At 39.6% G+C, this 10,909-nt stretch overlaps 1 protein-coding gene across 1 annotated transcript; it reads left to right on the forward strand.

Moving 5' to 3' along the window:
- The first annotated feature begins 4,595 nt into the window (after positions 1 to 4,595).
- Positions 4,596 to 10,208, forward strand: aqp3b (aquaporin 3b). Its single transcript, XM_035775838.2, has 6 exons — positions 4,596 to 4,794; positions 6,632 to 6,758; positions 7,808 to 7,945; positions 8,171 to 8,289; positions 8,456 to 8,673; positions 8,764 to 10,208. The coding sequence occupies exons 1-6, from the start codon at positions 4,687 to 4,689 to the stop codon at positions 8,954 to 8,956; spliced, it is 903 nt and encodes a 300-aa protein (XP_035631731.1). The 5' UTR covers positions 4,596 to 4,686; the 3' UTR covers positions 8,957 to 10,208.
- Positions 10,209 to 10,909: the final 701 nt, after the last annotated feature.

Here is a 10,909-nt window from a genome sequence, read left to right on the forward strand (position 1 = left end):
AACCTGTTCTCTCAGACTTAGAGCCCACTGTAGATCCTACTGTATAGCTGCAACACAATAAGCCAGACATGGAGAATGGTTAGGGGCATGAGTTTCCATAACCATACAGCCTGACCAGGAAAAACTCTTGAGTCCTAGTTATATGCTTAAAGCCTCAACCTTTGCCCAGAGTTTTTTCTAGTCAAGTCACATCGTCAGGAAAAACTCCTGGCCCTAGTAATGGTGTTAAAGAGCCACTTTGTTAGCCATGAGTTAGAGAATGGTCCAGTCGACCACATACAGAGCAAAGAGTAATAACTCTGACCAGGCACTCTGGTACTGTTCCATTCCGAGCCAAACTGGGAAATCCCAGAAAGTGGTCTGACTTGACTCCAGTACAGCATTTCCCTGAGTTCTGGAGAATTGGTTTAAGCTAAACTGATAATCATTGCAGCCAGAAAAAAAAGCAAATTAGACTGAACTGATTAAAAAAATGCACCGGGCCCTTTTATATGTTGTTGGGAGAATTCTGCAGTTTTTAATATTGTTTTTTTTGCCAAGCTGTTTAAGTGATATAATTTCCAAGTCAGTAACGCTATGGTAATTATACAATATACTCTCCCGTCCGTATGTATTTGGACAGTGAAGCAAACATTTACTCCAGCATTTTGGATTGGAGTTTCATATGGGGCAGTACAGAATGTCACAATTTATTTGGGGGTATTTTCATATGCAGTGCACTTGGAAAGTATTCAGACCCCTTGACTTTTTCCACATTCTGTTACGTTACAGCCTTATTCTAATGGATGAAATATTTTTTTGCCCCTCATCAAATCAATTTCAAGTCTCATAGAAAAGGGTCTGAATACTTATGTAAATAAGGTACTTCTGTTTTTATTTTTTTATTACACTTGCAGAAAAATTAAAAAACTGATTTTGCTTTGTCATTGTGGGGTATTGATGAGGATTTAAAAAAAATCAATTTTAGAATAAGGGTGTAACGTAACAAAATGTGGAAAAAGTCAAGGGGTCTGATTACTTTCCGAATGCTCTGTATTTCTGTTTTACCATTTAGAAATTAAAGCAAATGATGTATCTATGTATCTACTCCCTCCATTTGAATAAGTCATAAGTATTTGGGCAAATGTTGTTATAGGGTATTAAAGTGGTCAAAAGTTTATTATTTGGTCCCATATTCCTAGCATTCATATATCGAACTTGTGATTCTAGAAACTCGTTGGATGCATTTTCATTTTTTTTTGTTATTATTTTCGTTTTTTGCAATAGGAACTGAATGGTGAATGATGAGTGGGGTCATTTTCTTTTTAAGTGAATAGATAAGATGTTTCTGAACACATTTAAATAAATCCTGATAATGCCATGATTCTGAAACAATTATGAATGAATCATAAATAAGGATAAGTGAGAAGGCTACAACAAAGGTACAGGTGTAGGATGTCAATTTGATCAATCTGTGCTTTCTAAGAATGTTCCTGTGTCGCTGGAAATGCAGATGAGATTGGTGATTTACATAAATTCACTGAAAACCCACACTAACACACGTTATATTAATATTAATTTGGCCTAATTTTGGCCAGATAATAGCCTAACCACCGATCAAGAAACATTATGGACTAAATGTCAAATTAACTTCTTACACCTGTACGATCTTTGTGCCTCTGTACAGAGGCTCGCTTATCATTCTTCACGATTCATCCCTAATAATCCATAATCATGGTAGTATCCACATTAATGGAGAAGTGTTCAGAAACATCTTCTATTCTTACTTTCGATAAAAGTGACTCCAACATGACATTTGTCAGATGTTCTTATCCATAGCAATTTACAGGAACAATTAGGGTTAAGAGACTTGCTCAAGACAACATCGACAGATTATTTACCTATTCGTCTTGGGGCTGCTGCCCTATGTAGATAGACATGAAACACTGGTCACTTTAATAATGGAACACTGGTCACTTTCATCATGTGTACATACTGTTTTACTCATTTTATATGCATAAAACAGTATTCTATTCAAGGCAATTCTATTCAACTATTGCTGTACATATACTATTCTATCCCACGTATTCTACAGATACACTACATGTTGTATCCACATACTTTCCATAATGTCTATACATCCCGTCACATATACTGAACAAAAATCTAAGCGCAACATGTAAAGTGTTGGTCCCATGTTTCATGAGCTGAAATGAAAGATCCCAGAAATGTTCCATATGCACAAAATGGTTATTTCTCTGAATTTTGTGCACAGCTCTGTTTACTTCCTTGTTAGTGCGCATTTCTCCTTTGCCAAAATAATCCATTCACCTGACAGGTGTGGCATATCAGGAAGATTATTCAACTTCTTCAGGCTAGGGTCTATTTGTCTCAATTTCCGCCTGACTGACGTGCCCAAAGTAAACTGCCTGTTGCTCAGGCCCTGACACCAGGATATGCATATAATTGGTACCATTGGAAAGAAAACACCCTGAACTTTGTAGAAATCTTAAAATAATGTAGGAGACTATTACACAATAGATGTGGTAGGAGAAAATCGAAAGAAAAACCAACCAACATTTTTTTTTTTGGCATGCCCATGCTTTTCCAATGGATCATATAGGGGAGAAAATAAATCTAGCTCCCAGTATGCAATTCCTATGGCTTCTACTGGGTATCAGTAGTCTTTGTTCAAGGTTTCAGGCGTGTTTCTTCCAAAACGAGTAAGAAATATGAGTTTTACCACAGGGACACAGACTTGGAAATTTGTGTATGTGCGCGCGACGAAGAGGACACGCACCTGCTAATATCATTTTCCTATTAAACATACTTCTTTCTGTATGAAATATTATAGTTTAATTACATTTTAGGCTATCTGAGGTTTATATAGAAACGTATTTTGACTTGTTTTAACAAAGTTTAGCAGTAGCTTTTTGGATTTCTTTCTCTGCATGTTGAACGAGTGGATTACTCAAATTGATGGTGCCAACTAAACAGACTTTTTGGGATATAAAGAACGATTTTATCTAACAAAATGACACTACATTTTGTAGCTGGGACCCTTTGGATGACAAATCAGAGGAATATTTTCAAAAAGTAAGTGAATATTTAATCACTATTTGTGAATTTATGAAACCTGTGCCGGTGGAAAAACATTTTGAGGTGGGGCGCGGTCCTCAAACAATCGCATGGCATGCTTTCGCTGTAAAGCCTACTGTAAACCGGACAGTGCAGTTTGATAATTTTTATGATTATTTATTTTAATTGCGCGCCCTCCAGTTACATCAAAGTTGTCCCGTTAGTGGGACACCTAGCCTTTTTTAAGCAGCATGAACATTACACAGGTGCACCTTGTGCTGGGGACAATAAAAGGCCACTCTAAAATGTGCAGTTTTGTCACACAACACAATGCCACAGATGTCTGAATTTTTGAGGGAGTGTGCAATTGGCATGCCGACTGCAGGAATGTCCACCAGAGCTGTTGCCAGAGAATTGAATGTTAATTTCTCTTCGTTTTAGAGAATTTGGCAGTACGTCCAACCGGCCTCACAACCTCAGAGCACATCTATGGTGTCATGTGGGCGAGCGGTTTGCTGATGTTAACGCTGTGAACATAGTGCACCATGGTTTTGGTGAAGTTATGGTTTGGACAGGAATAAGCTACGGACAATGAACACAATTGCATTTTATCGATGGCAATTTGAATGTACAGATATACCGTGACAAGATCTTGAGGCCTATTGTCTTGCCATTTATCCGCCGCCATCACCTCATGTTTGAGCATGACAATGCACGGCTCCATGTCGCAAGGATCTGTACACAATTCCTGGAAGCTGAAAATGTTCCAGTCCTTCCACGGCCTGCATACTCACCAGACATGTCACCCATTGAGCATGTTTGGGCAGTACTGGATCGATGTGTCGTAACCATACCCCTACCTTTTTTAAAGGTATTTATGACAACAGACGCTCATCTGTATTCTCAGTCATGTGAAATCCATAGATTAGGGCCTAATGAATTTATTTCAATTGAATGATTTCCTTCTATGAACTGTAACTCAGTAAAATCTTAGAAATTATTGCATGTTGCGTATGTATTTTTGTTCATTATTCATTTATACTCCAGACTCTGACATTGCTCATCCTAATATTTATATATTTCCTAATTCCACAATTTTTTATTTTAGATTTGTGTGTATTGTTTTGTATTGTTAGATATTACCGCACTGTTGGAGAAACATTCCGCTACATTCGCAACAACATCTGCTAAATAAGGGAATTTATGTACCCTGCGTAAAACTGTTTTAGTGATTTAGGGTGAACACATTGAGTAGAGCTTGAACCAACTACCTGCTGTGCCGTGAAGGTGCAGACCTCTTTGTAGAGGCTGTAGTTTTGCTTGCATACAAGGAGACGACAAGTTTGACTAAGTTTCAAAACACCAAGTAGTTGTAATACTAATCCATCTGAATTCAAGTGAGGAAAAGGTATTTTTTTTAAAATGAAGAGGAAAAAAGATATGGGTGGAGATGTGGAGGTAGGCGTTCAGAATCAAGGAGAGACATGTTTAAAAAAAATCTCAACGAGGGAGGGATCCCTCTCTGAGTGCTTAAAGAGTCGACACGCGGTCCTCCTTGACACACATTACAAATCAGCCCCACGTCTCCGCAACTGACCCTGTTTTCACTGGACGACCCACAGCTGCATCATGGGAAAACAGAAGGTGCTTATGGACAAGCTCGCAAGGACCTTTCAGGTCCGTCACATGCTGCTACGCCAGGGTCTGGCAGAGTGCCTGGGAACCCTGATACTGGTGGTGAGTAGAGACTGTTCTACATTACTACAATAGTATTACCTATGTATGTAAAACCCTATTATAGTGAGTGGGTGAATGTGAATTAGAAACACAGTACCATACTAGTATCGCTTGTCGGTATGAAAAGAATGTCTTAAAAAATATGGATGAAACATGTAATTAAGCAAAGTGATGGTTAATTAAGCATCTAATATTCTCTGATGACTTAATTGCTTGTTTTCTAATTAATTTCACATTGAACTTTTGTGGAATTTCATCTTAATCTAAATGTGTTGTTTAAAGCAGTGCTTTGAGCTTGAGTGTGAATGTAAAAGGATAGCTCTTCCCACATTGTTAGCATTGGCTATACAAGCAGAACTGACACTGTGAATTATATTATCAGCTTGTTAATATTATTTTATTATCACATTTTAATTAACCTCTCAAGTCTACATGAAAAACCTACACTGAAAATAAACATCCTTTCCTTTAAATTGATACATTTAAAAAACTTCAAATTGTTTTCCATAGAGCAAGGTAATTTATTCTGAGGAAATTAGAGATTATCACATAATTGTTCATGCTTCCTTGGAGATATTACATTCCATATTTACATGAATTCACTTAATCTCTCTGTAAAATACACAAATTGATTAAAGTGTTAAATTATTTAAAAATCATTCATGAACATTTTCACCTGAATACCTGCTTTAGGAAAAACTCAAAACCTAGCCTTCGAGACAAATCTATGGAATAGAATAGAACCTTGCCCACTAAGGTGAAACAGTCATCCACGTAGGTAAGGCCCTGGCATCCCTGTTGGTATTCCGCTAAATCCAATTAAAACACGAGGTTAACACACAAACAGCTACCTGGGGTCAGCTGTTTCCAATATTTACCGCCATACAGAACAATAACAGTAGCTGGAGGGAAGATACAAACTGAGAGGGGGCAGTTTTGCCATCTGGTACTTTTCTTGCCTGCAGCGTGAGAGGTGTAACTGATGTCTGATCCACTGTTTGGCCACACTACTGAGTGAAGACTTATGCCTCCCTGGCAAACATAACTCCCTTGGCCCTGACTGCCTGAAGGCAGGTCTTCTCTGCTCTAAGGAAGGCTCCACAGGTAGATTTTATAGATAGAATACTCTATAGGCAGCATAACCCACCCACCACAACACACTGTTGATTAAATGCATATAGAAAGATGATATATTTCTGTATGATCCACCGTGCTGATTTGTTGAAAAAACGTCCACCACCAGAACCCCTGGGCTCCGTAGCCCACCCTTATCAACACACACATGGCCTCTCGAGTCATTGGAAGCCACACCTTAGTCAAGATCAGTAGGCAAAATGGCCACATGGCACAGCAAGCGGATACTCAGGTCAAGCTGTTAAAGGCATTGATCGTCTTGGGTGACCTGAGCTAAAGTCCAAAAAACATATTTGAAATGGTACTAGACCACCGCTCAACCACAGGCATTTTTGGGATCCTGAGTGCACAAAAAACTCAGACAAAAGCTGATTGAAAAACTATTTTGGCCTGACAACAAGTTGACTAAAGCAGAAACAGACTGGACTGGTACAGGCTATTCTCCATCCATCCTCCATTCTCACAGATCTACACATACAGGCAGTCTACACAGATAGCTACAGACTGTCAGTCTGTATGTGATATGCATGCCATAGTAAACTTGTTGATGACCCTTATATATACTGTATTTAGGGGATTTGTATAATGTTAAAACATGTATTCAACAAGACATAACACAACAACAACACTACAATGTTCACGTGGGTTTGGTTACCCATGCACAGTGTTTCTCCTTTAACCTGTCTCTCTCCCTTCTCTGTAGATGTTTGGCTGTGGTGCGGTGGCCCAGCTGGTGCTAAGTGGTGGCTCCCATGGAATGTTCCTCACCGTCAACTTTGCCTTTGGCTTCGCTGCTACACTGGGCATCCTGGTCAGCGGACAGATCTCAGGTGAGGGTGGCGTTACTGTCTGAGAGTAGCGAGTCTATTGGGAGTCATCGGTTGCCTATTGTGACAGACACATTATACCTAAGGTAAACTGACACTAATATAAAGTGCAATATTTACCATTGTCAATGTTTTTTTCTTAGGCAAAACAGTCAGAGGGAAAGAGAGAGCGAGAGAGAGAGAAAGAAAGGGTGAGAGAGAGAGAGAGAGAGAAAGAGAGAGAGAGAAAGAAAGGGTGAGAGAGAGAGAGAGAGAGAGAGAGAGAGAGAGAGAGAGAGAGAGAGAGAGAGAGAGAGAGAGAGAGAGAGAGAGAGAGAGAGAGAGAGAGAGAGAGAGAGAGAGAGAGAGAGAGAGAGAGAGAGATAAAGAAAGAAAGGGTGAGAGAGAGAGAGAGAGAGAGAGAGAGAGAGAGAGAGAGAGATAAAGAAAGAAAGGGTGAGAGAGAGAGAGAGAGAGAGAGAGAGAGAGAGAGAGAGAGAGGGAAAGAGAGAGAGAAAGAAAGGGTGAGAGAGAGAGAGAGAGAGCGCAGTAGAAAACAGTAGACATCAGAGAAGCTCAGAGACAAGAAGTACGATGCTGGCTTGCCCCTTGAATTTTAAAGCCATTGGGTCCGTGATTGAAAGGAAAGTGTGAAATCGCAAATTGCGTTATAACTTTATTCACTATACAAGGATTAATCTGTCTAAGCAAAGGAACATAGATTTCCACAGTTCACTTGTGCCCACGTTTTTCAATGCCTAATACACATGGCAGCCTTGAAAATAAAATTAATCTCTCCAATTTACTGTCACAGAGACAGAGTCCTAACAGGCATTTACTGAGTCTACCTACTATTGCGGCAGATAGTCCTTTTTTCCCCTCAGAGAAAAGATGTTAAGAGAATCATCTTTGGTCTTGATAGGCTCTAGTTGTTTTCCCTCACTAATTTTCTCTCACTCAGAGACTTGATTTTAAGAGAGATGGTCTTGGGTGTTATTTACTCAGGGAAAATTGAATAGAATGTAATTGACAAATGGTGAATTCACCATTTTCCAAATTGTTCTTTGTCACAGGAGGCCACCTGAACCCAACGGTGACCTTCGCCCTCTGTCTATTGGGGAGAGAACCTTGGAGGAAATTCCCTGTGTTTTTCTTGTTCCAGACTATAGGAGCCTTCCTGGGAGCTGGGATCATATTTGGCATGTATTTTGGTTAGTAGGATTCTGATCATTTATATTTTCAGAAATGTACAAACAGCAACAACAATAGTTTTTCCAGTGGCCATATTTCACTGAAAACATTTTCAAGACTTTCAAAGTTTAGACTGTCTGAAAATAACAGTTATTTTCTCCCGAAGGGAGTTTCAAGGTTCTGCAGCTACTGTAAATGATACCACACACACTGTGATCTCTTATATCTTGCCGTGGTTTCTCCAGATGCGTTGTGGGACTACGGCCAAGGAACACTGATCGTTGTGGGGGAGAATGCCACTGCTGGGATCTTTGCCACATATCCCTCCAAACATCTCACTCTGGTTAATGGATTCTTTGACCAGGTACATACACACTATTAGTATACTATAGTATATTAGTATTCCGTATTAGGACAGCCTCAGAATCACAAGTAGTTATATGGAATATTATCCTGTATAAAACCGTTGTACATAACAACATGCACATTCCTGCAACAACCATGTAAAACTGAGCTTGGCTGTGTTACAGATTATAGGCACAGCAGCTCTGATCGTGTGTATCCTGGCCATCGTGGACCCCTACAACAACCCCATCCCCCGGGGCCTGGAGGCCTTCACGGTGGGATTTGTGGTGCTGGTCATCGGCCTGTCAATGGGCTTCAACTCGGGCTACGCTGTCAACCCTGCCAGGGACCTGGGCCCACGCATCTTTACTGCCCTGGCTGGCTGGGGTGGTGAGGTCTTCACGTGAGTTTTGGATTTTTCTCCTGTTTTTCTTTTTCTGAGTAATAGCTCTGCTTTCCCTGACAACCTTGTCTCTGTCTTGGTCTCCCACAGGGCTAATGCCTACTGGTTCTTTGTGCCAATCTTTGCCCCCTTCATTGGTGCAGTGTTGGGGGTGATGGTGTACCAGCTGATGGTGGGGTACCATGTGGAGGGAGAAGCACGAGAGAAGAAGGAAGAGGAGGAGAAGGAGGAGCAAGATGAAAGGCTCAAATTGTCCAGCCTAACTACCAAGGACAGTGCATGAGTTCATGAATATTCTTACCGTGACCCATTTCAAACACTCTTTATGTAAATAATATATATGTTTGTGTAGTACACTCTTAGAAAAAATGGTTTCAAAAAAGTTATTTGACTGTCCCCATAGGATAACCCTTTTGGGTTACATGTAGAACCCTCTGCGGAAAAGGTTCTACATGGAACCCAAAAGGGTTCTTCCAAAGGTTCTCCTATGGGGACAACAACTTTCTTTTCTAAGAGTGTATCTTTTTATAGATTTTATATCTTGCCTTGATTACAAACACATTTCCTTGTGGGTATTGTTAAAGTATAACTTCTCAATCAATCAATCATTCATCATTTCCCACCAGGTTCAACCTCGGGAGACAGTAAGGATCGATCGAAACAGTTTGTCAACTGTACACAGACACTGTAGCTGCAGCTCCAGTATGTCTGTCACTTTCAACATCAGAAACTCCTTCAAATCTAGAAAATAACAAAACAAAAACAGTCTTCCTTTATGCCACCTTGCTGACAAAACTGCTATAGTGATGCTTTGGCACAGATAAACAGGAAAACAAAAAGCTGAATGCTGAAGAAGTATCACCTCACATACATTTGAAATGTGGTGCTTTGTTGAATTTGTGTCAGGATCCAAGAGATTACATTGCCTCTAGATTTTACTAAGTTTTGCCCTTACAGTAAGGATTCTGGTTCTGGTTCTACTGAATTTGACATGCTATAAACATAGAACTATAATCTAAACTATCCTTATATCTACATGTATATTTTACACATTCATTTTACACATATAGCTCAGACACTGCCACTAACCAAGCAATAGAGTCTGTTGTACACACACTAACATTACAGGGGCGCTGCAGCATTACCAGTATGATCCTATCCATTTAAAATGTGAGTGAGATCTTTCAAAGAGCTATGCTGAACAGTTTACTGAAATGACAACAAAAAAAAGATAACTGAAATCAATCTAACTTTGGACCGCTTTACGGTACACTGTGAGAAAAATAACTAACATGATTGAATGCTTCAGGTAAACCTTGAATAGCCAGGTAAATGTCAAACAAACAAACTAAATATTTGTTTACCTCTAAATACAGTTCCAAAACCTTGAATTGTTTGCCTCTTTACATTTGCTAGTACCAACTTCTGGAGTATCCTTCTTGAACACAGCAGTGATATTTCTATATTGTAACCACAGCCTATATCATATGACACTGCCATGTCGATTGGTTTTCAATACATATCTTCAAGCATAAGTCTGCTGTGGTCTGCTTGCATGATTTGCTGATAAGAGTGTGAAAAGAGGGTAAAAGAGGATATGGTGGATAAGATGCAGGCAGGTGAACTGGAGGACTATATTTTATGCTCGTCTTGAGGATAGGGAGGGTCAAGGAGTCCCTCTGATCTGTTCTTTATTAAAGAGCTCTACTGCCTAGTGCCTGCTTACTCTACTATCGTTGGCTCACATTAACAGAGTGGTTAAGGGAAGACACACAAGATCAATATTTCACAGTTATTCTCATAAGAAACCAAGCATTGGCCAACAGTATAACAAATACTGCTCTTAAAAACCGCTCTGAGGTGGCCAATAGCCAGGGAAAATGCAGAGCGCCAAATTCAAATACATTTCTATAAAAATCTAACTTTCCTTAAATTACACATGCAAGATAGCAAATTAAAGCTACACTCGTTGTGAATCCAGCCAACATATCAGATTTTAAAAAAGCTTTTCGGGGGAAAGCGTAAGATGCTATCATCTGATGATAGCACAACAGTAAACAATGAGAGTAGCATATTTCAACTCTGCAGGCGTGACACAAAACGCAGAAGTTTAATATAAATCATGCCTTACCTTTGACAAGCTTCTTTTGTTGGCACTCCTACATGTCCCATAAACATCACAAATGGTCCTTTTGTTCGATTAATTCCGTCGGTATATATTCACAATGTCAATTTA

This window comes from Oncorhynchus keta, chromosome 9, assembly GCF_023373465.1.
Source record: "Oncorhynchus keta strain PuntledgeMale-10-30-2019 chromosome 9, Oket_V2, whole genome shotgun sequence".
NCBI classification, from domain to species: Eukaryota; Metazoa; Chordata; class Actinopteri; order Salmoniformes; family Salmonidae; genus Oncorhynchus; species Oncorhynchus keta.

Excerpts from the sequence above, each read along its gene's own strand:
- aqp3b (XM_035775838.2), top strand. The coding sequence starts at position 4,687 with ATGGGAAAACAGAAGGTGCTTATGGACAAGCTCGCAAGGACCTTTCAG. Across the intron at positions 7,946-8,170 it reads CATATTTGGCATGTATTTTG|ATGCGTTGTGGGACTACGGC; the intron begins GTTAGTAGGATT and ends TGGTTTCTCCAG. Across the intron at positions 8,290-8,455 it reads TTAATGGATTCTTTGACCAG|ATTATAGGCACAGCAGCTCT; the intron begins GTACATACACAC and ends GCTGTGTTACAG.